General features: G+C 42.1%; 1 protein-coding gene across 2 annotated transcripts in view; it reads right to left on the bottom strand.

Annotated features, from left to right (window-relative positions):
- The window catches only part of agrn (agrin), a 304,408-nt gene that overhangs the window by 121,184 nt on the left and 155,770 nt on the right, over nucleotides 1–27,454 (bottom strand). For both annotated transcript variants that reach the window (XM_050066361.1, XM_050066362.1), the window contains one exon: nucleotides 3,122–3,337. In XM_050066361.1, coding sequence (XP_049922318.1) covers nucleotides 3,122–3,337 — 216 coding nt within the window. The remainder of the gene's footprint in view (nucleotides 1–3,121; nucleotides 3,338–27,454) is intronic.

Raw genomic sequence — 27,454 nt, 5'->3', positions numbered from 1 at the left:
AGGAGTCGGGCCCTAAAATATACCTTTTGTCTTGCAGGTCTGAGAGCTTGTTAAAAAGCTACTAGAAGCCATCCATGGAGAGCAGAAAACGATGGAGCAACATACTGTCAGATCAGAAGGCAGAGTCGGCTGTGCCTGTGAAGCCACAGTCCACCATGCAGTCACCAGAGACTTATTTCACCGGCTGCACAATTAATGGAAATGTGCAGATAAATGTGTATAAAGAGTAATGCCTGGCGCACCATGTCTGCGTTACATAGCAACGGTGACAGCGGAGTCCTGAGGGAACTATTTTTGTTGGTGGAAGACAAATAAAATGCTTAAATGATCTATTTTGTCCTCATTTTTTAACATTTCTTAATCAGCCTTGCTTATTTAACTGTTGAACTGTTGTATAAAAGCAATATCACACTCGAGCTCGTGATGTTATACTCGTATATCGTCACGGCTGTGATTGTCTTCGACACTTGGCCTGCGGCCTCGTGCCTATGACCAAATCACAGCCGTGACGATATACGAGTATAACATCACTCCCTCTCCTGTGATGTTGCTTAAATATACACACTTGTCTCCAAGTTGCACTCACAGAAAGCTCTATGTTCTTTGGAAAGCAGTTGGTTTCAATGGTTACATGAAAAAGTTGACATAAAAATTGCCTTTCCATTAGCATCAATTATATTGTGCCATTTGAAAAGCAGGCAACGGAGGAAAGAAAAAAAAGCTTTTGCCTTCCTGTTCCGGATGTGACGTTATAAAAGCCAAAGTCTCTGTTCTGGTGGTGAGCATGTAGTTATTATCAGCAATACTATCATTAGTATCATCATTATTATTATGTTTCACTTTTTCCTAGTGACTGCCTGCTGTTGTTGCCACTGGTAATTATGGTGCTTCGGATGGCCTTAACCCTCCATAAACCATCACTGCAGCACAGCATTACTTTCTCTCCCTGGATTTAATCTCCACTGTATTCTGCTCACCTGTTCACTCACTCAATCACTCACTTGCTTGCTCTTGCATCCCCCTCTTTCACTAAATGTTTCATATCTCATTCCTCTTTCAACACTATTCTCTCCCTCCCTCTCCAGATGCTTCTTCCCTGTACTCTCTGTTCCCTCCTGTCTTCTCTCTGTCCTTTATATCTCTTTATTTCCTTTCTGCCAATGGTGAGCAGTCACCAAGCTTGTTATTAGTGCCAGGTCCAAGCTGGCACTGTAATCAGACCCCTGGAATTAGCAGTGGGCCCACTCTGGCGGGCAGGCACGCCGCTGACAAAACACTATAGTTATTATTGAGGCTGCTGAAATGTTGCAGCTCTGGCAGGAATCCGCTGCTCCCCTCAGAGCCCTGGATCTTGACGGGCTTTGCTAAAGAGGAGCAATGAGAGGTACAGCAGGAGTATAGGCACCCACCAGGGGCTAAGGGATAAAACACACACTGGATGGCTACCAGTGGGAGCAGTGAATGGCACACTTTTTGTTTGTGAGGGTGCAGGTGGCACTTAAGCACTGGGAGCGTAGCCACATTGGAAAGACAATAGAGTGGACATAATGGGGACGTGTTTTAATATTGGGGGATAAAGATAGGAAGGCAAAGCCCGTTATATTAGGACAGGGTGTAATAGAAATCCGTTTACTTGACAATAACGAGCAATTTATTGTCATTCAGAGACTTGCAGCTTTGCGTTTGAGGAAGAAGCCATGCTAGTTTTCCGTCCCAAAGATCAAAACATCTCAAATCCCCTATCAATTATTTCAAACCTCCACATTCACCATGTTTTGAGCAGTTTATTCACCTACACTTCACTGCATCGAAATTCAACTCACAGCAGTTTAATGGAGAGAGTCAGTCTCAGGTCAGATTGCTTTCTGATATACTGTAGATTCAGTGAACTTCCTGCGATTGATCTTTTTCTGGATCAAAGGTAAAAATTTGATCTCTCAAAATGTTCAAACTCTGTATATACTGAGGGTAACAATTCAGAAAGCACGCAGACGTCTTCAAAGAATGAAATCAATTTGTTTTTGAAGTGTGATGATCACATAAATACAGAACTGCAGATGAACAGTCGAACCTGCTTGACCTCCATTGTCTTCAAATGTGTGAGCATATAAGTAATCAAATGTCAAACTTTAAATCCACTAACTTTTCTTTCAAGCTCGACAAGTTAAGTCTCATATTCATAATCTTAAAACATTAAATAGAAGTGATATCATGATTATAGATGTTTTGATATGGCTGTATTGATCTCAACCTGAATATTATTATCATGTTAATAATGCACATAAAATATTATAATATCTCCATCCCCCAATGCCATCTGGTTGCCTTTTTGCTATCCATTAGATGTAATTGCTCTGTTTGTACAATTTTGTACAGTTATGATTACAAACTCTTTTTACACCTTCCTAACCTTGTATTTGGACTTTAATTCATTGGACAAAAAAGAAACAAAAAGCACTGACAGTTTTTTTTCTCTCGAGATATTATGATTTTATCATTATTGTTACCTATTTTGACCATAATAATTGTGTGGTAAAAATCTGATATCATGGCAGCCCATCGTGATCACATAATTTCCACTACTGCCTCACAGCAGGTAGTCCTGCTTGGTATGGCCAGCCAGGGTCGACATGTAACACTCTTCTCAGCTGTGCTCTCAGCAACTAAACTCATGTCTGTCTGTGCTGGATACTAGAGAGAAAGCATCTTTTAAAGTCTCTCTGTGTTCAGCTTTCAGTGATTTTGCAGTTTCTACCTGAATCTCTGTGGTCTGGAGTTTAGTTTCACTCCTGTGTTCCGATCTATAATTTCACATACTGCCTTTCTTTTTTTAACTGACTGCTGACTTGCTTTCAGGCCTATTGAAGCTATGTTGAGTTACTGCTGATTCAAACTGAAACTTTCCTGCTGGTCCTGCTTCACATTACAAGCTTCCCACTGGCGAACCAGCAGCAGGATGCTTCTACTGTGAAGAAGTTACATTAGCAACTTTGGCCATGGAATTTTCTCAAATCATTTTCCTTTTGAAAATGAAATTAGGTGAGTTGTTAAATTGATATATATCTGCTGCCAGTTTCTCTAAAAGTGGTTGGTTGGCTGTTAGATAGGTGGTGTTACTTACAGCAGGGCCCCTTGCGTAGAACCTTGATGCGTCTCTGTGTGTTGCACTGAGCTTTCTCCAGCTCGCACTCGTTGGAGTAGGTGGACGAATCTGAGCCGCACACAGGCGCCACCAAGGACGGACAGTCCACTCTCTTGCAAACACACTCAGCCTTGGCCGGGTCAGTCTGGTCACGCTCGCATACAGCGCCGAAGCCACACAACATCCCTCTGCAGCCTGTCAGACAGGAGGAAAAAAGGTGGAGGTGTTAGGATTGGTAAAAGAACATCTAATCATATAAGCATATTGCTTTCTGTCACAATTTTAAGGTCAGTTACAGACACCCAAGGCTGTCTGACCACAAACCTGCACAATCCACTGTTTAGCTTTCCCTCTCTTCTTCTAGAAAAGTTTTCATGACTGAATGCAAAGAAAGCCTGGCACGTCTGAACACATTCGTCTCAATATGCGTCAGCCATTGGGGTCTTTGTGCAGAACTCTACACAGTTCAGCAGCACAAATGCATCAGGGATTAAATGTGATCCTGGCGTAAAGCAAACAGATGCTCTCAATTCATTCCGGGAGAATCTGTCCACTCATGCAGAGCAAGCACAGTGTGTTGCTGGGCGTGCTGAGACTATTGCGGAATTTGGGAAAGCTTTAATGTCAAAGATTTTAAAAAGTTTGCATCAACATTAAAATCAATCTACAGACAGCAGGCTGATATGCAGTCTTGTGGACAGATTCTTTTTTTCATCCTCTAAAGAGGCTGCAGTCTTTGAAACATCAATGATGCACCGTCCAGGAAAACACGCAGGGACGGCAACACGAAGACAAACCAAGGTTAGCCAAACACTTCAAGGCTACACAAGTCATGCAACAACAACTCTTAAGACTTTGATCCCATACTTCCCACTGACTCCTCAGCTTTGATCAGGCGAGAAAACAGCAAACTACAAAATCTGTCAGAGGCTGCTGAACGCGCAGAGCAAACAGGGAGTACCTGTGTGCGTGTGCTCGTGTTGTGTGTACATAACATCAACTTAGAGAGTAATTCACCCGTGTTGTGGCAGCTACAGCTGCTGTGGCTCTGTGCCCACTTTGAAGGCTGTTGGGCAGCCAGCTGGCGTGATGTCCTTGCCTCAGCACTGGGGGGCGTTAAAAAAGATGGCAAGCTCTCACAGGTAGCCAACCTGATTGGAAATCAATGGACGAAAGCACATAAAAATCCACTTTTAAAAAAGTCCTCTTGTTTGGAGGGGGTGAACAGCCAGTGTCACTGCTGAGGATATACATGTCACACACTCACACACACGTGCACACACAGAGCTATTTCTTATCAGTGGCTCCCAGGCCAAGACTAAATGCAAGGCGGCATGTCCACTTGGACTCGCTGGCAGGTGGCTTTTGCGGTACTGGATAGAGAGACCGACAGTGTGTTAGACACACACACACACACACACTGTATATACATAAAACTCTTTGTGTGCAGCATGGACAACTGGTCCAGCATCTGCCCAAGGCATCTCATTCTGTCTCTCTCCTCACACTGAAGCACAGTGTGTGAATGCGTGTGTGTGTGTGTGTGTGTTTGTGTGTGTGTGTGCGCATGCGGAGTGACAGGCGAGGAGGCTGTTTTTGACTTGTCCACTGTTCCCTGTGGGAGAGCGCCTGACAGCTACCTGAGCTCACTCTCTTTCGTACCAGGGGAAAAGGAAGTGTGTGTGTGTGTGTGTGAGAGGCTATCCATGAATGCATCTGTATTCCTGACAGCATGCGTGTGTGTCTGAGAGGTGTAGGCATTAGGTGTCTCGCACACACACGCAGCCAGGTGCTAGCATGAAGGCCGTGTCATGACTGGCCCACTGCTCTGGCATCACTTCGCACCTCGCGCTGTGTGTATGTGTGTGTGTGTGTGTGTGTGTGTGTGTGTCTGTCTGTCTGTGTGTTTGTGCATGCGAGTGTCAGCATGTGGCTCGGAGGCGAAGCCATGCGAGCAGAGTGACAAGAGGTGAAATTCAATCGAACTGTGTCAGATGTGTACAAGAGAGAGGGAGGGTGTCTGATAGGATGACAAAAACAAACCCCCAAGAGACTGAGGTTGTGTGTGACCAAACAACGATCTCTCTGTGGTTTAAATGCATCAGCTGTGTTTCCCAGCCATGTACCAGGTAATACTAATAGCCACAAAGTAAATAATATTGATACTGTTGTTCAAATAACTCACAAAATACAGATTGTAAACACTGACAGCAAACACCACCTGGATAGAAAAAAATCATGAATGCCAGCACTGGTTTGTAACCAGATCTCTTCTGCGATGTTTTCCTATAAGAAAATCTCACTCTAGCCTCGAGCTTAGCTGACTGACAAAAGGCTGACACCAGAGCTGAGGGCTCTGTCAAAGGGAAGGTATCAAGTGAAGGCCCTGAACCGAGTGTACAAACTGCATACTTATGTACTCGGAGATCTTTCCTGGGAGAAATCCTCCAGGTACCCAAGAAAAGATACAGTTGACACATCCGATTTCTTAAGAATGGAAAGAAGCCCTCAGCAGTCAGTGTGGACAGCATTATCTACCATGGCTGAAAACAAAAGTATACCACCAACAAAAACTTGTCAACAATAAATTCGAACTGGCCCTGACCCAGTTTGATTGACAGGTGATCTCGAGGAGCACAGACACAATAGTAACAACAGTAAGGATCATGTGGACATGTCCTGAAGACAGATAGGCATCACTTTACAAAAACAACAAATGTGATCAAATGTAATCTTCAGGATGCCAATGCAAAGCTTTTCCCACAGGCAGCTTTCACAACTCTGATGTTATGTGTCCCATTATTGCATTGAAATAAACAGGGACAAGCATTTGAACATGTAGAGCGACATCTCGACATTCTGGCTTTTTTTTTTTTTGTTACACATACACACAGATAGGCCCCCTTACTTTGTCCGAGTAGGTGATGTTGACATGCCTAATTAAAGTTAGTTTTCTTCATAATTTAGGGTCAAATAGATGGCTTGTTCATTTTAGAATGAAAGCAGTTCGGTAGCGTAGTTGCCATGGTCAAACAAGCTAGGAAGCAGCTAGCTTAAAAGCTACAAATGTTACCTCTGAGGCTGGACCTTTTTCTATTAATTACTTTGCCTCTTTTATGTATTAAATCATAAATGAGGTGTCCAAACTTGGTGGCTCACTAATTCCAATGAAAGCCATTTGCCCTGCACATGAACCAAAAATGTTTCCCACACTTCCTCTCTAGCTTCTAACCACATTAGCGTTAGCATTAGAGCATTTACTCCAGCTTAGACCTGGCAAACTGCGCACACAGATAAATAACAGAAATGGTGGTGGCTATTTAATATACACTAGGCTGTCAGCTATTCTTATCTTTATTCTACGTATATAAATGGGCTGTGCAAAATATTGGCAGCACCTCTCAGCACATTACGATACAGTTCAGCAACACCGCAAATACAGCCTCCAAACTGACCACAGAGTTGAATCAATGCCTTTCCACAGAAAATGAACAGTATAAGCTTCATAAAGTAAGATTCATTGCTGGCAAAATGTGCAAGACTTTCACGCTAGGTCTACCCAATAAAATGCCGATTGCATAGGTGTAGATTTTGGGGAGGATGCAAGGGACACATCCCCCTCAGTTATTAGAACTGTGCATTTGTCCCAACCAATATAAACTTGAAAGGGACAGAGGACTCTTGTTTTGACAAAATTAAAGACATTTACACCATAAATTGATGTAGAAAAGGCACACATTGGTGTATAAAAAGTCAACAGAATATAGAAAATTATGTGTTAATGCTCACATCTTCTGGCAGAAGACCCCCAACTCCCATTTCATGAGTCCCCCATGACCAATGCTGAAACAAAACCTACACCCTTGGGCAAGTGAGTGTATGTCAGACCTGATGCTTCAAGTTTCAATGTATATAATTCCCAGAAAATGTTCTCCTTAGTTTTATAGCCATTGCCTGAATGCTCAAGGCCAAAGGCTTTTCTAGGTCTCAGGGTGTCACATGTCCTGTAACTCTTGCCACAGCACCAAGACCCAGTATTGCTCCTCAGGGCTTCCTTTACCCCATTGGTTGATGGCTAGCATCTAGAATTCTTTGAGCGTCCTACATTTTTAACAATCCCAATGAAGCAATAAAGATCAGGAGTTTTATGTGGGGATTAACATTCACTGGACTGCATTGATTCCCTAAGTGCTGATTGTCCCTTGAATGGTTACATTTTATAAAAGGGCTCCAGCACTGAGACAAATTCAAGCTTTAAATTGTATTATTTCGACAACTGTGTAAATTTCAAATGGAAGTCTGAAATACAGTACAGATTCTCATGTACATATAGAGAGTTCAAGCCATCACAGTGCCACCGGTAAACTTTATCCATAATCCTAAGCAATAAAAAATGTTGGCTTCAAGGTATCAAAATAAAAGCTTTACCCTCATCCAAGGCTAGATTACTAAATGACCATTTACATGTGTCCACATAACAGATGCGCTTTTAATGAAAACAACTATGCTGCACCAATGGGATAATAGGCATGACCTTTGGAAGTTCCTTTCTCTCACTTGAGTAGCAGAAATCGTGGGGATTTTAAATGTGTATTCGCTCTCTCTCTCTCTCTCTCTCTCTCTCTCCCTCTCTCTTGGTGTGTGTGTGTGTGTGTGTGTGTGTGTGTGTGTGTGTGTGTGTGTGTTACAAAGTCTGCTCAGCTGGTGTGTCCAAGCAAGAAAGTAGCTTCCAGCTGAGCTGAGATGATGACAGGGGACATTATAAAAAATAAATGCCTTTCTTAATATGGAGTGGTTGGCTGCACCGCCCTGTTCTTATACTCTGCTCACCAGTGATAGCTGCTGTGGATTATCTCCAACTATATTTACTATATTTTAACAGTTTTACTGTTTATTGTTCTTGATACTGTAAAACTGTAGAAATACAATGATAGAAAATGCTATATCCTAGTGTTATGAAATGTTGCACCTACCTCCCATCTTTCAGACTTGTTAGATATACCTTTGCAGGCACCTCAGATCTCTTTAGAAAAACTGCATGAATGAAAGCTTTGCAAATCTTTGTGCAGGTGTCTTTTTAAGTGAGTGTGTGTATATGTGTGCAAGCATGCTTGCCAGTCCATGTCAGTGTGTAAGGTAATCTCCCTCCAGCCAAGCAGCGTTAAAAGCTTCACTTCCATGCTGTTTTTTTTTTCTACTGGGGGCTGAGGAAGAAAATCCCATTGGGGAGAAAAGACAGCATGTCCAGTTTGCGCTTGTCAAGGCAAACGTCTTGTACAGGTAACACTTGATCCCGTGCTTGGACGGCTCATCCATTAAATATGACATGGTGTCGGAGCCTTAAGGATGCTCTCAATGCGTCAGTGGGTTATGAAAGGAAAGGGATCATGCTGTTGTGATTAAAGGCACGGTGGAAAAATGTCATGGTTTACAAGTTGAAAGAAAATCTGGCATAGTTCTCTGGTGGCAATTTTCCACCGAATGTATTGCCAGTTCTGACGCTTCAGGATTCAGTATGGGACTAAGATGATACACATTTCAGTTCATTTCTTTGGTGGATCAAAGCACGTTATTGTGCAAAATTCTTTTCTGACCATTCCCCACCATGTAGACCATGTGGACTCGACACGGTTAGCATGGTGGAGCCCTGCGCTTTCAAATTCAAAGCCAGTTTTAAAATAATATTTGATTCCACGCATGGTGGATGAAAGACATACATTTCATTAAACATCATCTGCGCAACATTTTGTGCTAGTTGCTTGCTTTTCAGCATAGATTCAGACAGACACAGATCCAATAAATATGCCCTCAAAAACCAGTAGTTCCCATTACTTTGAGATTGCTTCTCCTCTGTGAAGAAAATGTCCCTACAGCCTGTGTTTGTGGTGAAATGCTCTATCAGTTTCATTGTTTTGCTGCCTTGTTGCATTCACCTCAAACAAAGTGAGAAAAGGAGAAATGGACTGTCGTGGCAAGCATGAGCGCATTCAGACCCAATAAGGCTTGACAGAATCGCCTTGACAAACTCAAAATGGCTACTTTAGGGAAGGAACACTGTTCTCTGCAGGAGGGAAGGGGGGGGGTACCTGTCACGTTTTTAAATTATTTCACAGCAGTCCAGTTTGCTTCAGCTGGATGGGAAAAGAAACAAGGAAAGGAACGCAGGGATAGAAAGGTGCGCATGAATAATTAACGGTCCTGAACTTTACATGGATGACAAGAATAGCGGCTGAATCACTGGGACAGCCGAGGCATTGACGCACAAATGGCAAACGTGTTGAATAACCCGTTCAGGTGAAGCCAATTGTGCCGTGATGAGATTAAATCTGCAAACGGTAGCTTCAACATTGACTAATGACCTACTGACTGTCAGGAAATCAGGAAACGGAAGTTGATGGAGGGAGATACAGCTCGGTGGCACCGAAGCGACATCGCATTAATGTTGAATGAGTCTAAATTCATTACGCTCTAGCACTCCTGAGGGACGTCTTCCACTTACTTCCTAATAAAGGGAGCCTTTCTTTTCAGCTGACGCTAAGTAATACAGATGTGCTCCTCGGCCCGGCCGGCTTTTAACAGTCCTCTCCTCTCTCTGTCTCTCTTTCCTCCTCTCTATAAGAGGGCTTTAGACTCTCTATCAATGTAGCCGAGCCAGAAGACCTTCGCGGTGAGGGGACAGGTTGCTACGGCAACAGTCAGTGATGCAATCGGCACAGAGCAGCTTGCCTCATCGTGTTGGGAGTGGAAACTTTCTGTCATGCACACAGGTGGTTTATATATGTACACACACACACACACACACACACACACACACACACACACACACACACTGACATGTGCAACTTTTGCATGAATCCATTGGCTACATATCAAACTCCTCACAGTGCTTTTTTAAACAAATGTTAAGGGTTTTGTTCTGCTCTGATTGTGTAGTTCTCTCCATCACTTTCCCTCCGCTGAACGCTTCAGGGTGGGAATCTAATTTTGAAAATTTAATTCTCACTATGGCCGTGTGTAGCACGGAGGCTATAGATGTGTAGGTGTGGAGAGCAATATATTGGTGCGATATCGATTAACAGTTGCAGAGAACTTCCCTCCCTCGCCCATCGATATGATTATTTACAACAAAGAGTCCAGAGTCCAGAAGTCATGTAGTCTGCCTTCCCCCCAAAAAAATAAATTTAGAAAGAAACGCAACGGTGGGCAGCAGTTATACCTGGTAAAATATCTGAAGTGAAAAAGCAACCCTACAAGGCTTCTATCGATCTCTGCTTAGTGGTCCTCAGGGGACCAATGCAGTCAATTATTGATCTCGCTGCAATCATACAACGCCCAGCATGAAATAAAGAAAACATCTGCTCACAAAGGAACACCCCACCTTACCGGCTCAATATGAGAAAATCACTTCTTTAAACCAGTTAAATGAAAAGAAAAAGGGCGAAAGAGGGAGAGAATGGAAACTCTTTCAAAGGGATTTTCAGAGGAAAACAACTTTTCTCTTGTCCTGCTTTTCCAGCCGCGCTGTTCTTATCAGGGCAACAGCAGAATGAACAAATTGACGAAAAACAAACTGTAAAGAGCTATCCGTTTATTTTCTCCATGCCTTTAGCCGCGGTTCCCTGCTTGAAGATGGAGGGTTTTTGAGTGAGTGTGTGTGTGTGTGTGTGTGTGTGTGTGGAGGCTGGTACAGTATTTTCTCATTCCCCCGCATAAAGGGGGCAATCAATTTCCCTCTCCTCCGGCTTCCTGAATGTAACACATACGCTCGTCCAGCTGAGCGCCTCGGCCCTGACCTGGCTAACATGTGGAATGAACTTATTTACCAAACGGCAGCTTTCCAGAGACTGGGAGATGAAGTTGGAGACAAGGGGAAGTGAAGATCGGGTAGGGGGGAGGAGCAGAAGGTGCTTTTATTATAAGAAATATTGTATGAAAGAAAAAAAGGTGAGGGTTAGGTTAAAGCAAAATATGAGAGGCAGAGGGAAAAAACCTACAATTCAAATCTCTCCCAGTTTCCTCACATGCGCCTCATACAATCCAGCAAGTCAAAGAAATTCTCACCAGCTGTGAATTCTCTGAAGACTGTAGCGTAATAATTGATGCAGAAACAATTTCCTCTTGGTTCTTATGAACAAAAATGAAAAAGAAAGCTCCAAGTGTGCTCCCACTTTGTGTTTGTATACAACAGGCTTCAACAACAGCATACTTAGCTGTGTTCATTGCCCTTATTTACATCGCTGTATCATAATCAATAGGGTGTAATTTAAATATATGGCGGCTCAGCTTGTTAGAGGAGATCTGCTTCTTTAAAACTCATCCATCAGCCTTTAGATCTTTATTTTTCCCCTGCAGACTTTGTTGCTCAGTCACCTCTGCTACTATTGTTGCTGGCGCTCTGAGATTTTGTCGTTGCTATTTCTAGTCTCCCTTGGTTATGGGTACTTTTTTTAATTTTAATGAAGTCCCACTGGCATTAAGTGTAAATAAAAAAAAAGCATATAAAAGCTACAGTGAGCACACACAAATATGTTCTCCGCAGGTTCATTTAATTTGTTTTGGGCAAGTTCAGTTTCTTTGAAAGTATGCCAGCAGTTTTACACCTACACACAAGAATTGAGGTGAAATAGTTATTACTGTTACAGTGTGATTAGAGACTATCCTCCCAGGAAGAACAACAGCATCACTTGTTTCAGCAAATGCCCCAATACAACATGTGTTTAAAGGGCAACTTCAGTATTTTTCAACCTGGACCCTATTTTCCTATGTTTTTGTGTCCAAGTGATAATGGAGACAACAATTTTTGAAATCGGTCAGTAATGAGAGTGTGCTGCAGCTGGCAGCAGTAGAACAGGCTGCAACGTAATTACTAGGGGTATTTCTGCACTGTCTATCACTTTATGGCCACTAAAAGTGTTTGTTTTTGCCACTGACAGGATCGGATTGTTATTAGAAGTGTCAATATAATAATGACAACATTATGGAAAGGATCCCTACAGAGACAGACCTTAAAGAGTAAGATCCTTTTTGTTAAATCAGAAGCAGCTCCTAAATCACTATGGCGAAACCTACCAGACTCCATCTAGATAATAAACAATCTTATCATTGTAAAACACCCTTTCCTCAAAGTTAACAGAGAGGGAATAAGTCACAGAAACTGTCTTTGTTCATCTTTCCACTGTTCCAACAATCACCAACTGTGGTTGGATTAAATACACCCTTAATTCACCAAGTTAGATTTGAAAATATGCTCGTTCTTTACACGCTAAAATTATTTAAATGGAGTCTGGTGGGTTTGGTGAAGGTGATTTTGGGGCTGTTTCTGGTCGAACAGAAATGATCTTACTCTTTAAGGCCTAGCTCTGTAGGGTCCTTTCTATAATGTTGTCAGACACTTATAATAATAATCTGAGCCTGTCAGTGGCAAAAACAAGCACTTTTAGTGGATGTAAAGTGACGATGCACAAACATCACTAGTGATTACATTGCAGCCTGCTGCCAGCTGCAGCACTCTCATTCAGTACTGGATCAATTTTAAAAAAATGTTGTCACCATTTGTCACTTGGACAACAAAACCTGGGAAAATAGGGTCCAGGTTGAAAAATACTGAAGTTACCCTACGGGTGCATGTAGGGAGGAAGTCAGGGTGGTTGGATGGGTCAATAAACCATCAGACTTTAGCACGGAAAACCACTGTTGATTTTCTATTTCCAACTGACAGTGTAATTGTTGTTGCTGTTTTTTTTTACCATAGCTGTTCCATAACCTTTATCACATTTTTATTGTTGAAATCATGACAACAAAAGCTCCCTTACCTTAACAAAGTACTTATTTAAACCCAAACAATGCTCTTAACCTAACCCTAACCAAGTCGTTTCGAGTCTTAACCCACCAAAGCTTAATCTTAGCATCAAAAAACAAATGTAGTATTTTTGTAACAGTTTTGAAAGGCAAAGACAAATGATGTCGACCTGTCAATGGGAGTGTCAGATCAGAAAACAACTCAGTGTTATAGAGAGTAGGGACAATTGACATATTTGTCGTTTCATTTGGAGGACTTGTTGGTGTTGACCTTCGATCATTTTGGGCTTCTCTGTGGGTAAAGATTGGAGAGACAATGGTAATTACTGTGTAATTTTTGTATATTGGCTCTTCATAAAGCAATCCAAATGTCATGTTATATTTTGTGTCAGCTATAAAATGTGACAAAACGGTTTGAAGCTGATTGATTTTCAACTTAATCAGATAAAAGGTCTCACTTAAGAGGATGAATGTCTTTACATCAACTAGCTCTCCTTGGAGCAAAGCAGTCTTTCACCATTTGCCTTCTTTCATCAACTTTGTATGCATTGGCACCACCTCTACATTTTATTTTTATTTCTTTTTTTGGCATTCGAAACGTACAGCAAATGCATTTTTCACACCTACTTGAGTGTGAGAAGTTACTCCAAACCCTGGAGCAGATCCTTTTTGTTCACTTTGTGTGGCCATATGAGAACACAGCGACTGCCAAAGCAATTAGATTGAGACCCTGTTGAAAGAGGTTTCAAAATACATTTCAAAACCAACCCCAGAGCTGTGTATGATGTGGAAGCGTGATCAGCCTGCGATCCAACCCTCATGTATCGTGGTCGTAATGGGTTATGCACACTGTGATTTATTGGTAATCTGTTGACCCCTGTTAATTTAGCCTGGAGGACGTGTTTCCTGCACCAAGTATGGGATCAATAAAGGTCTCAATAAGGGTTATGATTAGTTATGGTTCATTTAAAATCCTGCAGTGCAGTAAACCAACACCTCAATACTTGTCTCCTCACGCAGCATGCAGCAAATGTGGGTGCTGAAAAATCTTGACATCCATCACCATCTACATACTCAAATTACCAGTAGCCACTTCTCTCAAAATGAACACTCTCTTCCACCCTTCATGCTATCTTTTAGGTCTCAGAATATAGCAGGTGCTGCGTCTTCATAAATCAGGCCGGAAATTTGACAGCTCTTGACAGCTTAGAACATCTGCCTAATCACGCTTGTTATGGGAGAAAAATACATGAAGGGTATATGAGGAAAAACACTTGGTTGTTTGTCTCTATCAGGCAGGGACAAGCGCAGGAAAAGAGAAAACAGGCAGGAGGGAGGGAGACGTGAGAATGGACTAGTGAAGGCGATCGACAACAGCAACTGAACCCCCTCATCTTGAGAGAGTCACACTTGCTAGAAGAAAACTGGAATAATCAGCCTCCCCCCATTAGTGGCGATACAGAGGGCAAAGAACCTTCCTAACCCAACTCCAGCTTAGATGCTCCACTTAACAGCAACCCTACCCCTGCTAGTGTTAATAGCACTTTGCTCAACCCATAGTGCTTTACAGGAAACGCAACCCCCGAACCCTATCAGTCGTAGTGCTTTGCTATTCTTAATGAGTCACATGGGGATTTGAACCAAGCTGTGTGTTGGCAAGAGCAAACTTTTCAGCTTTACAGTGTTCCTGTTTTTCCACTTCTCTTTCCGAGCTTCCCTCCGCCCCACTCTTATCAATAATGGAGGCATTGGTGACAGAGCCCTATTCTGTCACCTCACATCTCCTCCACAAACTCAGCAGCAGGCAGCCAGAGATGCTCCTCCAGAACAGATTACTGCTGGTCTGCAATATACATGAAGAAAACCAGCATGGCTGCCAGCTCGCTCCTGAATTCAATTATTCAGCTAAGCCAGTATTATGAGGAGAGGAGCCCTCTTTTGTTCACGTCTCAGAGCTCGTTGTCTGAGCTTGCCGTCACCTCACAGAGACCTGTGATGGACTCTAAACACAAAGACTTGTTATTTGTAATACACACACATACAAACACAGACACGCTGATATTTTGTTATGCTTGCTAATTGCAAGTAGGCATTGTGTGGGAGTGAGAGGGACGGTTTCTCACAAAGAACAACGTCCACACAGACGTGCAGAGAATGGATGCAAAGATGCGTCGGCACGCAAACACGCGCGGACATCACACTAAAGTGCCGAATGTCATCTCAGCTTCTCCACGCCTGCGTTCGCGCATTCAACTTTCTTTCACTCCATCTCTCATCACCATCGTCAAATGTTTCATCAGTGTTGCATTTCTTCTAAGTTCATACATTAAAAAGCAGCGTTGGTGTGAGTGAGGAGGAGGAGGAGTAGCAGAGGGTAAAGCTTGCCTCTCTGTCACCGTTAACCACAGCATGGGGTTTCAGACACATTTTCTCTGCTTCATTTCCACTACGCATCACTCCAGTTTCCTAGAGAAAAACAGAGAAAACTGGGCAGCGATGCCAAGTTTGCACAGAGCCAGTCAGTGTCACCTCATAGCCAAAGCCCCGTACCTGATTAAGAGAGATAGCGGCCGATCAGCCAAAAAGTTTTTAACGATTTAGAAGATCAGGTTGCCTAAAAGTTGTTTTTCCAAGGATGAGGACAAAATCTAGATCTACCAAACGCCAAAGCAGAGCCTCACACTGCAGAAGAGTGTTGTGCTTCATGGCTTCATGCTGTATAATTATGTGACACTGCCTCAGACAAACTGTGGGACCTTCTTCCTGACAGCAAATGCTTCATAACAGGTCTGACTGAGTTATAAATGTGTGATTTTTTTTTGTATGTTTTGTTTTCTTTGTGTTCAAAAAGCAGAACTATCCAGCTTTTGCCTCATGCAGTCAGTCAGCTCTACAGTATGTGGGTGTTAACCATCATAACTGCATCTTTAGCTCTGGGCTCCTGACAGTCCCCACATTGTAAGTGGCCGTAAACAAAGCAGAGGGTGTAAGTGGCTAAGTTTGCTCTCCACGTTTCAATCAATAAGTGTGTATTTTAGCCTAACATTAGGAAATTACACTTGGACTACAAATCAATACTGGGCGATGAGGTGCAGCCCAGTATCCCAAGGAGTTCCATTCACATTGGAAAATTTGCAGCGTAAGATTTCCGTCCAATGCCAATGTTCAGTGCCAGCAGGAAGCAGTGTGCCCTTCATGAAGTCAGGTGGAAAGTGAGGGTGTGGACATTTTTCTATCAATAACGCTGAACCTAATTTGTGGTTTGTGGATTTGTCTGATATCAATTTTCCATGTGGGTTAAAAGGCGTTTGGTACTGCTGCCATTTGTTATATCATGCATATGTTGTATTCTGTATTCTGCTTAGCAATACTGTTTGCACCCAAAGGCTTTCTAAACATATTTCATGCAAACAGAATGGGTGAAAAGGTGAGTAATGTGCTAATGTGTTTTCAGTAACAAGCTACGATTGACCAGACCTACCCTAAACAATGCCCAACAGCCAGAGAAACAACTGTTATAAGGGTTTGTTTTTTCTGCATTCATGTGTTCTGGGGAAGGATGGTATATGAAAACTGCATTCATGTCAGCTTTCAGATGGTAGATACTTGGGCCCTGGGTCCACTCACAGGAACTTTTGAGCATCAAACACTTAATTTCTTGCATTCTGGCAAATTTTTATGCACCACTTTGCGCCTGCGTCACCTGCCGAAATCTACACATATGAGCAGGAAATTATATTTTTCTTTTCAAACATAAAAAATGAACCATTTTTAACACCAAGATCTTTTGTAATCACCGTTCCATGAAATGCACAGAACACAACTGCAGGATTTTTCTTTTATTCTAGGCATTTCAATGCTCTTTGTGCTGCAAAATAGAGGCTCAAATTACTTTCTGAGTGCTAGTTGGAGTGTTTGGCGTTGGATGGTTTGAACATGTGACTACTTCAAATTACTCTTTTAAATTGTCAAATCACTCTGCCAGTTACTGCCATATGACCAGAATTCAATGTTACTGCTCGTTTTTGCCGGAGGGAGCTCAAGCCACCGGCGGTTTCCTTTAAAGTAAAGAGCTGGAGAGGAAACCGGGCCTCCATGCTGGCTCCCGCTATGGAGAGGAGAGGGTGCTTCATTTTTTTTTTTTCCAGGATAGCTGGAGAGAGCCCAAGTCAGTGGCAGATGGCAGCAGGATGAGACTCAGAGACAACCTGGGGAGAGCTTGGAAGGCGAGCCAGGAAGCGGCAGCTCTCAAGTGCTGAGCTGGTCTGCACTGGATAAAAGGGAGGCGGCCTCCTCCATATGCTCCTCATCGCTGTGCCTAATCACAATGAGGTGCCCATAGACTCACTGCCGTAGTCACCGGAGAGACTTCGGGATAGTTGGAGAAGGAATTAGCAATTTTGCAGGCAAAAGCGTGTTGAATTGTGTTTAAAGTAGAAAATGGAGCCAACTAGCCTTTTGCCAGTCGGTATTAGTGCCACCATATGGGAAACCTGAAAATAGGACAGGGGATCCTTCTTGATGTCTCCATTTAGAAGTGAATTTGAGATCCAGGGGGTAAAGGGCATTATCTTCAACCTAAAGCCTATAGATTAATATTGATGTGCCCGGCTGAAAAGCTCCTGCAGGAAATATCGAGCGCAGAGCTTCTCCCCATCATGAGAAGTTGATGAAAGCAGCTCCTCAAGGGAGATGCCTGGGCCGGCTGAGCTGTGGGTGCCCTAGTTTTGCACCCGTCCATAATGAACCCCATGTGTTCATTCCTAGCTGTTCGCAGGAGTACCCCCCTCGCCCCAGACAAAGCAGTAGGCTACATCACTCCCCTCCTCCCTTTCCACCTCCTCCTTCTCCCATCCCTCCACCTCTCTTGACTCTCTGATCAATAGCCCTGACCTGCCGATCAATGCAACCATATATCACTTCATTTTCTTTCTCTCCTCCCTCACTCGTTCACTGGCGTCCCTCCCGGTGAACCAGCGGGAAGAGAAAAGGATGGGCAGAGCGATGTCATTGTAAAAAGTGACCTCCTCCTCTCTGTCTGCCTCCTTCTTGGTCTACTTGTTACTTGTGCACCGGTCCAATGAGAAAGTAAACAGGCAAATAGACATAGACAAGCCTATTGTAGTGTCTGTATTTCAAACGAGCTGAGCTCATTTTAAACCCTGTCACCATCACTGTCCCACACCCACACATTCACACACTCACTTCTACACACTTTTACAACAGTCTCTCTCTCTTAATAGCCCTGAAAGGTGAATGTAGCATATGATTGTGTTATTTTCAGAAAATCAAAGTGCGGTATCGACTGCCTATCCATCAACCTGAACTTTTCTGTGAGGTGCCTCGGAGGCCATAAGCTCACATAATGTACACACAGGCTCACACTGGGAGTGGATGGGTAAATGATAGAGGGGGAAAAAGTGCCTGACGCAGATTCAAATTTATAGGCAGCGTCCAAGCACTGCTGGCTTTAGCGTTGGTATTATAGCACCACGGGCCCCGCCAGCTGCCACTGTGGAATTAATTGCCGGTGACGTGAAAGTAGCACAAAAAGTGCCACGCTTTTGCGCTTTTCATTACCGTGTCGGGAGTCTTTCTGTGAGGCTTTGTAATATTTTCTCAGGGAGAGGGAGGGAAGATGGGAAAAGGAAAAAAAGAAGAGGAGGAGGAGGAGTGGGGCGCGGAGGATAAGTAATATGGAGCTGACTGGAAGAGTGTTTAGCTCCACTCTGTTCATTTGTCTTCATTTTCTCTCTTTGGAACGCTTAGCCCATCCTGACCCACACCGCTGTGGCTCCACTACATAACAGCTGCGCGCCCGAACACACAAGTGGCTGCACCTACAAGCATGCACGCAGGCACACACACATACACACACAGCACTTACAGTATGCAGATTTGCACATATGCGTAAACACTCACAATCAGAGCCAGGCAGTAACATCATACTGTGTGAACCAGTATACGCCTGTTTATGTATGCCAGTAAAATTAAGTGTGAGACACACACACACACACACACACACACACACAAACACATCTGAGAGATACACCAGGGCTGGAAGTTTATAAAACGGTTGGCAGGCTGGTAAACAGGCTTTTGGTTCCCAAATTTGACAGAATGTTCACCATATTTTATTTGTTTATGATGGGATGATAATGCTTTTGTGTAATTATGTCCCATGAGGAGTGATACCAAGAATGGTTAACATGACAAATATCTGTGTGGCTCGCTCTGCCTGTCAGACATAGATCCACATGAACTGTATTTCACTAAAAAAGAAGTGGCAGTTTTAAAATGAAATGAACAGTGGTGAAATGATATTTGCTTACTATTTTTAGGTTACACATTTACAGGGTAGTGTATTTAGGAACAAAATTTTCTATGTCATTTCTCACTCGCGTCTGATAAGAGCTATCCTCTAATGTGGAGATGCAGCAGATGATTTGGGGCTCAAAAGAGTCCGTGGTGTTTCAGGATCCCATAGTTTTTCTTTTTTTCCTGGTAATTATATACAGAGCAAAAGTGAAATTATAACTTCCAGGTTCTGCTGCAGAAGTGAGAAAACCTAATTCAAAATCAAAATGACTTTAATTACTACAAAACCAGCCCAAAAAAACAAATCCTTGTTTTTGTACACTCAGTTAGTTAAAGTGATAGTTCAGGTTTTTGGACATGAAATTGTGTGAAACGCTGACAATCTGTAGCTCTGATGTGCCTACGGGTTACATCTGTAACAGGAAACCGATGGAATTGGGAGCCGGCGATGTTTTTATTCCCACAGCTGGGGAAATCACAAGTTCGCACCATTTTGGTATTCCTCTGTTTACCTACAGCAGCTGGCGAGGGTGTGTCGTGAGCCTGAGCCGCTGTTCGTGCTGTAGTAGTAGGTATATATATATATATAGGGCTAGTACATCTTTTTCCTCACTAATAATAGCCTACTGGTTCTCTGTTGGAAACAGCCGATGAAGTTTTCGTTAGCCGTTGCTATCCTGCGCACCTGCACGGCGTGGTGATGAACTGTCTAATTGATTTCTGTTGCCGTGCTGTCTTGCGGGCCTGCACGGCGGAGTGATACTGGCCAGAAAATAGTCCCAATTGATAGCAAGGTCTGACGTAATGCGGGGATGTTTTAAAATTATTGAAATAGTCTAACAAAACACATGCATACTTTTTTGTAGCTTCAAACCTTTTGGTTACGTGTCCCCCGTACATCTTCAGAACTACTTTTTCTCCGGTAAGCTACGGGCGATTTCTCAGAGCAGGAGGCTCGTTGAGAGTAGTGACACCGTCACATCAGAGCTACAGATGGTCAGCGTTTCACACAACTTCATGTCCAAAAACCTGAACTATCACTTTAAGACAGGCATGGTGATAATACCATTGTTAATATAATACTGTCTTTTTTAGTTGCATTTACCAAGCACCAATTTCCCACAGCCCTTAACTGTTGAGTGAGCCAAGAAAATGAGCTGGAAGGGCTGAACGGTGTAGATGTTTAAAGGCAGCAGAGATTAGAGTTAAATATTTATGAAGGTGACATTAGAATAGAGCACTGGGAAATATCACGGATAAGGTAGAAACTGTTGAAATGGCATATGAAATGCTTGCTGCTAAAATGGAAAAAATGTGAGCCATAGCCTTTTAAAATAGATTCATTGCTCTTTAATTTACACTAGTATCACCACATCGCGGCTGTATGCCTCTGCAAACCAATCAAGTTGCAGTTGCTGTTTACATCCACGTCTGTCCAGATGACAGTTGACAGTTCTTCAAACATGGATGATGCTGCAAAAAGCTATATCTCCTAAAATATTCTAAAAGGTGGATGCTTCACACGTATGTTCAACCCAGCAGCACAGAAGATCTACACAATCCTCACAGTTTTAACATGAGCACCAAGATTAGTGTCACCAGTTCAGTATCTGACCAAATGTCTCCCCCTCTGTTCCTGAGATATGACACTGAGTAATGGCCAGAAAAGTGTTCTATTATGATGTCACAGTGACGTTGACCTTTGACCTTCTGGAGATAAAATTACGTCACTTTATCGTTTTGATGTAATTAGTTTATGAATTCTTGAGTTATGGCCAAAAACATGTTCTGTGAGGTCACAGTAACCTTGACCTGTGAACTTTGACCAAGTCCAAATGGACGTTTGTGCCAAATTTCAGGAAATTCCCACAAGGCTTTCTTGAGATATTGCATTCACACGACAAAACAGACATGAGGTAACAGTAACCTTTGACTTTTGACCACCAAAATCTAATCAGTTCATCATTGGGTCCAAGTGGACATTTGTGCCAAATATGGGGAAATTTCCTCAAGGTGTTCTTCAGATATCCTCTTCACTGGAATGAGATGGATGGACATACAGATGTATAGATGGACAACCCGAAAAATGATGCCTTCGTCCACTATTGGCAGTATATGAGCATAAAAATCAGAGAGGCTTGAAATTCTATCTGCAAATCCTTTATTAGATACTCAATTATCTTACAGTAGGATATAGATTGTGAACCTGACAAACATAATTCACTTTTTCAGGAATGCAGACGAAACCAATCCTTAATGACTGCATTTCGTTATAGAAGCTAGTGAAACAAGTGGCTCTCCCAATGACGTCAGAGCTCCAGCTCTTCTGAAGTGTAATACTAAAGCTAAGTGTCCTTAGGGTGCAGTGTTGCCCCTTCATAGGTTCCCTCTGCTGCTAATTAACCCTGCATCTCATTCACCCAGAACATGATTCCACACTAAAGGCAAAGGATACATTTTTCTATAACATAGGAATTCGGTTATCACCAGTGTCAACCAAGCCAAACATGATGGTTGATGACAATTTGGTTGCCCGGGGCAACTGGGCAACTGTTAATGTGGAGGCACGTTCATATCGTTCCTTCCCTGCATTCCCTTGTGTCTTTGAATGAGGCTCGGCATGCCTGCAGATGCACTTATTGAATGACACCACGTTCCACTCGTAATATACTGCATATTTCCTCCATAATAAGACCTGTGTTTAAAAAGCCCTGGGTTGGACACTGCTATACACTGAGGCTCATTCAGGAGGACCTACTTGTGCCTCTAGAGGTGAAAGGGTGTTTTGGGTATATGCCCATTATAAAATAGTTTTTACTATTCAAGTGGGGAAGGTGATGTGAGTGCAGGAGATACAAGGGAAATGATAAGATGAGGAGGAAAGGCTGCATATGGCAAACAGTCTTCATGAAACCAATCATGCCTATCTAAACCCTCACCGTATGGCCCAATCTAGGCCTCTTAACTAAGATCTAAACATGCACACCCAAACATATAAATACGAGAAAAAACACAGATGCATTACCATAAGCTCCATTATGTAAATTCACATTTCCATTCATGTACTATAAGGGCTAAAGGACAAAAGGAGCGGAGACTGTGCACTGCTCTTTAATGAAGCTCTCTCTGAGGTGTCGTAACACCAGAGAGTGAAGGAGACTTTGCCTAATGATATCATTAAAGACACAGCAGCACTGGACATGCATGCGTGTGTGTGGTGAGTATGGTGAGTGTGGCGGCTGTCTGGTTCACTGCTGCTTGTAGTAATGCAATAAGATCCATTATCTGGTCTTAACAGCCCGGTCAGGTCTGTGTACCTTTATATTGATTGATGCCTTTTGTTTTAGTTCGTTCCTCCTCTGGGACATCAGAGGCTGGGCTGAGTGGCTGGAGAGCAGCCCTGCAGCTGGTAGGGATTCAATGTCTGGTTCAAGGACATTTCAGTAGAACAGATGTTTGCTGAGAAGTCGGGGCTGTTTGTGACAGTGTGAGACAGCCTCCTTTAGCCGCATAAAGCATCAGTAAGTGTATTTGTACAAACATATTCATTTAATATAACTGGCTCTAATATAATCTGGGTGATAAATCTAAAAGGTCTGAGCGCTGACATGTGCAGTGGTGCTGTTAAATCCGCACCAGACAAGGTTAACTCCGAATCACAGCTTCAATAATGTGATAAGTGCGTGATCATTTATTGCTCCCTGTTGGGAAACTCACTTTGCTGAAGCCATAGCCTGGAGTCGACAGGGGTTCGCTGGCTTGGTCAGACAAATAAAAAAGACATGTCACCGTGTCATTTCTCACACTTTCCTGACATTTAATAAACCAACTGGCTAATCAATTATTTGGAAAATGATCGGGAGATTAATTGATAATGATAATAATCATTAGATACTGCCATTTTGTCCCGGTGTAAAAATGCTGTTATGTTTCTTAATCAATTACATGGTATTGGATCGGTACTAGATTAGTGTACTTACCGTTCCCCATTCAAGCTTTTTAGGCCGTATTGGAGGCATTTCTGACACTAGTATTGATATAGAAACAACTCTAATAAATGTTATGCTTTTCTGTTTTACATCACTATGAGCTGATTTTTTTTGGTTTTGGACTGTTGAACGAACAAACAAGCAAGCTGTCACCTTGGGCTCTCTTCTACATTTGACATACTCTGAATGATTAATTGCTAGATTAATCAATAATGAAAGCAAACATTAGTTGCAGCCCTGATTTAAGCTACCGCAGAGAATTCAGCTGTCAAATGCAAATGTAGTACTTTGGGTTCAGCATTATGCCTGCGAACCTCCAAGTGTAAGTTTTTTATTTTTGAGAATCTTGTTTTAATTCTTCCTAAATCTTGGGAGTCTAGACTCGGAAGATCATAAAGTTCAGAAGCACGTTGTCAGATTTTTTTTTTTTTTACAGTTTCCTGAATGCCAAATGTGTTTTTCTGCATAAAATACTAAAATGTGATTGAAAAACCAAGCTTTTTCTGTCTCACAGCATTTGCTCAGCCTGAAGGGAGCCTTACAAATCACTAATAACTGGTGGTGCTGTGGGAGAAATCAACATCCTTGTGCCCATTGTTGCAGGATTAACAGGTACCAGTATTGAGACGGAGTTACATGGGAGGAATATGAGGAAATATATATGCTTCTGTATGATTATGTGCCTCTGCACAGCTGAGTGTTTATGCACGCGAGACCTTTTACAAAAGTTTATGGCAAGTGTGCACATATTCGCACACACATACATGTACTATCTGACTTGGCAGTTAGCAACCAACATAATTGATAGCTACCAGAGTGTTGCCCTGTACGAACCAATAGTTTTCTGTGACAGCAAGAGAGAGAGAGAGAGAAAGAGGCTTAAGCATGGTGATGCTGTGTTAATGGTGTGGACCCTGGAAACTAACAATGACATAGTGCAAGTTGGTATGTCTGTGTTCGTGTGTATTTCTGTAAGTGAGTATGTATATAGTTTTCAATTTTGTGCTGGTGCTACTACTGTGACCTTACTTCAGGCTGAGTGAACTAACTGTAATGCAGTTACTAACACTGTGAAACAAAGGGCAGTCAAGTATCATTAATCAATTTAAATGACCACAGACACCAATGTACACAACAGCATTTACATGTCCACTGTAGTGCTGCATCAGTTTAATTGATTAGCTGGCTATTGGGCTGTGTGGTTGAATGTGGTGGAAGAGTCATAATGCTTTCTGATACTGATATACACTGTACATCACAAATGCTAAATGTATGCAAAATCACATTGATTTAAACACGAGAACATTAGATCACAATTTGATTTCACTTACTGAATTATAGCCAATCCCTACAGTATAATCAACAAAAATATCTGGTAATCAATTCCTTCTTTATCAATGAAAAATTCACAGATTTCACATTGTATTCATGCACAGCTATTGCTGTTTGCCTGTGTTTAATATTATTGTCTAGGGCTGGCCAGTGTCAAAATTTTCAAACCGGTTTGACATTTAGTTGAACACCAGACAGAACCAGTATACTGAATTTTACCACTAGGTGTCGCACTTGACTCAGTAGTTGCTCCAAAGTGGAACATAATGACACCATGCCCCAACAGCAAATGGGCATCTGATTATCACATCACATCGCATAACATCGAGTTCTTTGTCAACACTGAATCTGTCAAATATGCACTTGTGTTACTTCATGTAAACAGACAATATAAATACCAGCTGTGCACTCGAGATCAGACTTGAGACATAACCACCTAAAGATGGGTGAGTAGCCTATTCACCATCTTCCTATGTTTGTACTTTTCAAACAGAAAACACATATTCTATATTGTGATATTTACTGGAAATGACATACAACACAGCCAACAGAAAATAGGTTGGTATTAACAGTTATCATTTACAAGAAATTTTCAGCTCCCGGGTGATCTCCCTCCAGCTCGCTGCCACCTTACTCCACTAACTCTACCATGCCATCACATGATCTTTCTAGCAGACAAACACAACATCCGCCAACGTTGGTTCAGCCAGTCTGCATTAAATCAAACTGTTTTAAACTCATACACCCACTTACTTTGAGCTGTTGCTTGGACAAAAATTGGCTGTCAGAAGACCTTAGGCTATGCTAACATATGGTTCGAATTTTCCATTATTTTTGGAAATTTTACAGACTAAATATATAATTGTTAAATTGATAAAACAATCAATTAATGATGGAGATCATCATTAGTAATAAGTTACTCTCCACCATGTCCTTGACAACACTGTCATCTGAAACTTTGTCTGTGATGGTTGTCAGCAAAGTGATAAAAATGTTGTCAATGTTGAAAATGGTCTATTTCAGGAGGAAAAGACAAACACTGTAAAGAAAAATCATATGAAAAAGAGGAGTTTCTGAACAACATACAGCACACTGAACAATGTCAAGATTGTCTTAATGGGAAATGGATGAAAGGAAACTATGAAGCAGTAGTTTGCAGCACTGTAAGTATATGCAGTATGACCTTAGAGCAGAGGATGAGTTATAAAAGAAGACTTCAGCCATGTAAATACTGAATTTAAAAAAGGACCAATGGAAGGTCAAAACACATTGCAACTGCTGGGTTCCAGCTGTTGTGTTCAACAGAACATCTTCCATTTACATCAGGGACAATCTATTCATTCATCTGTCATGAAGGAAGAGTCATTTTACTCTTCAGCCAGGCCTGTTTTTCTTAACGTGAAAACACACTAGTCTGGTTCACAAATCCTGCAGACTGCCTCAAATTCACTACAAAAAATAGGAGTGATTTAGGAGAGCAATCCAAACTTTAGGAGGACCAACTTTACAGCCTTTGCTGTAAAAGTTTAAATTAGGCTAAAAGCAGAGCTGGATGAAATTAAGTCAGCCACTGTGGATAACTTTTATGGTCGCTGTATTCATCCAAAAAAAAAAAAAAAAAAAAGTACAATCCAGCAAACTGCCCGAACAGAACAGAAAAGCGCCAGAGCGGATCCAGATTCTGACTGAGCAGAAGGAGCGAGGGGGCTAAACAAAGTGCTGGATTGAGTTTGCAGCGGAGCTCAGATGTCAGGTAAATTGAGGTTGCTCCAGCTGGCAAGCTTACACTTTGTTGGAAAAGTGTGCAAGTCATTCAGGTACACTCACCCTCCGAAATTAGCTGTCAACACCACCCATAAGCTTCAAGCATTAGTGGTTGTAAAGAGGCAAAGTTACTTGCATTAAACTGTGGGCACAGATGGAAACCATATTACTTTACTGTCTTGATTTATACGATGAAGGTATGCATTTCCCACTGGGACATTAAATAAAAAGCACAACTGGGGATGGGGATTTAGTCTTTAATATATGATATGTACTTTTTCCACATTAAAATGTCTAAAAATGACAAGACCTATGTTATGTTTTTTGTTGAGCTGAATATTTGCAGCATCCCAGATGTTTCCAACAATGTTCAATGTGGTTATCTGCCAGAGGGCTGTCATAAATTGACTTTTTATCCAGATTTAAGACACATTTTTATGCTACACCTTTTAGATCTTGATTGTAACTATATTATAACCAAATGAAGGATTTTAAGTCAGCAGACATCTGGACCTTGAGTTATTAGAGCTACAAGCTGAGCAAATGTTAACAGCAACTCAGCTCCAGCCTCTACCGTGCTTAACAGCACTGAAGATATACTGATTTTCAAGGAGAAACTTTTTTATTCTGAATTTTTACCGACAAGGGAAGAGAGAATTAGACCTCTGTGGATAATTACACTCCTGGTAAAAACCTCTTAAACATCTGGATCTTAAGTTATCAGAGAAAAAGGTGAGCACACATTAGCAGGAGCTGGGATAGCAGCACCTCTGCCATGAGCCAAACAGCTTAAGAGAAACACTGATTTTTAATGTGAAACTGCTTTACCTAGTTGTTTTACCAGTTTAAATCACCGGGTCCATTTGTTTTGGAGAGGAGGAGACCTTTGCAGATAATTCAGCTCCCACAAAAAAAAAAAAAAAAACACCTAAACATCTCAATCTAAAGTTATCAGAGACAAATGGTGAGCACACATTAGCAGGAGCTGAGCTTGCAGCTTTGCACTTTTTTTTTAACACTGCTATATTCAGTGTTTTGATTGGTTTTAATCACCTGGACTGACTGTTTTAAAATGGAAGAAACCTCTGCAGACAACCCTTTTCTGTGCGCT

This window comes from Epinephelus moara, chromosome 16, assembly GCF_006386435.1.
Source record: "Epinephelus moara isolate mb chromosome 16, YSFRI_EMoa_1.0, whole genome shotgun sequence".
Lineage (NCBI taxonomy): Eukaryota > Metazoa > Chordata > Actinopteri > Perciformes > Serranidae > Epinephelus > Epinephelus moara.
This window is presented reverse-complemented; position numbering and strand designations above follow the sequence as displayed.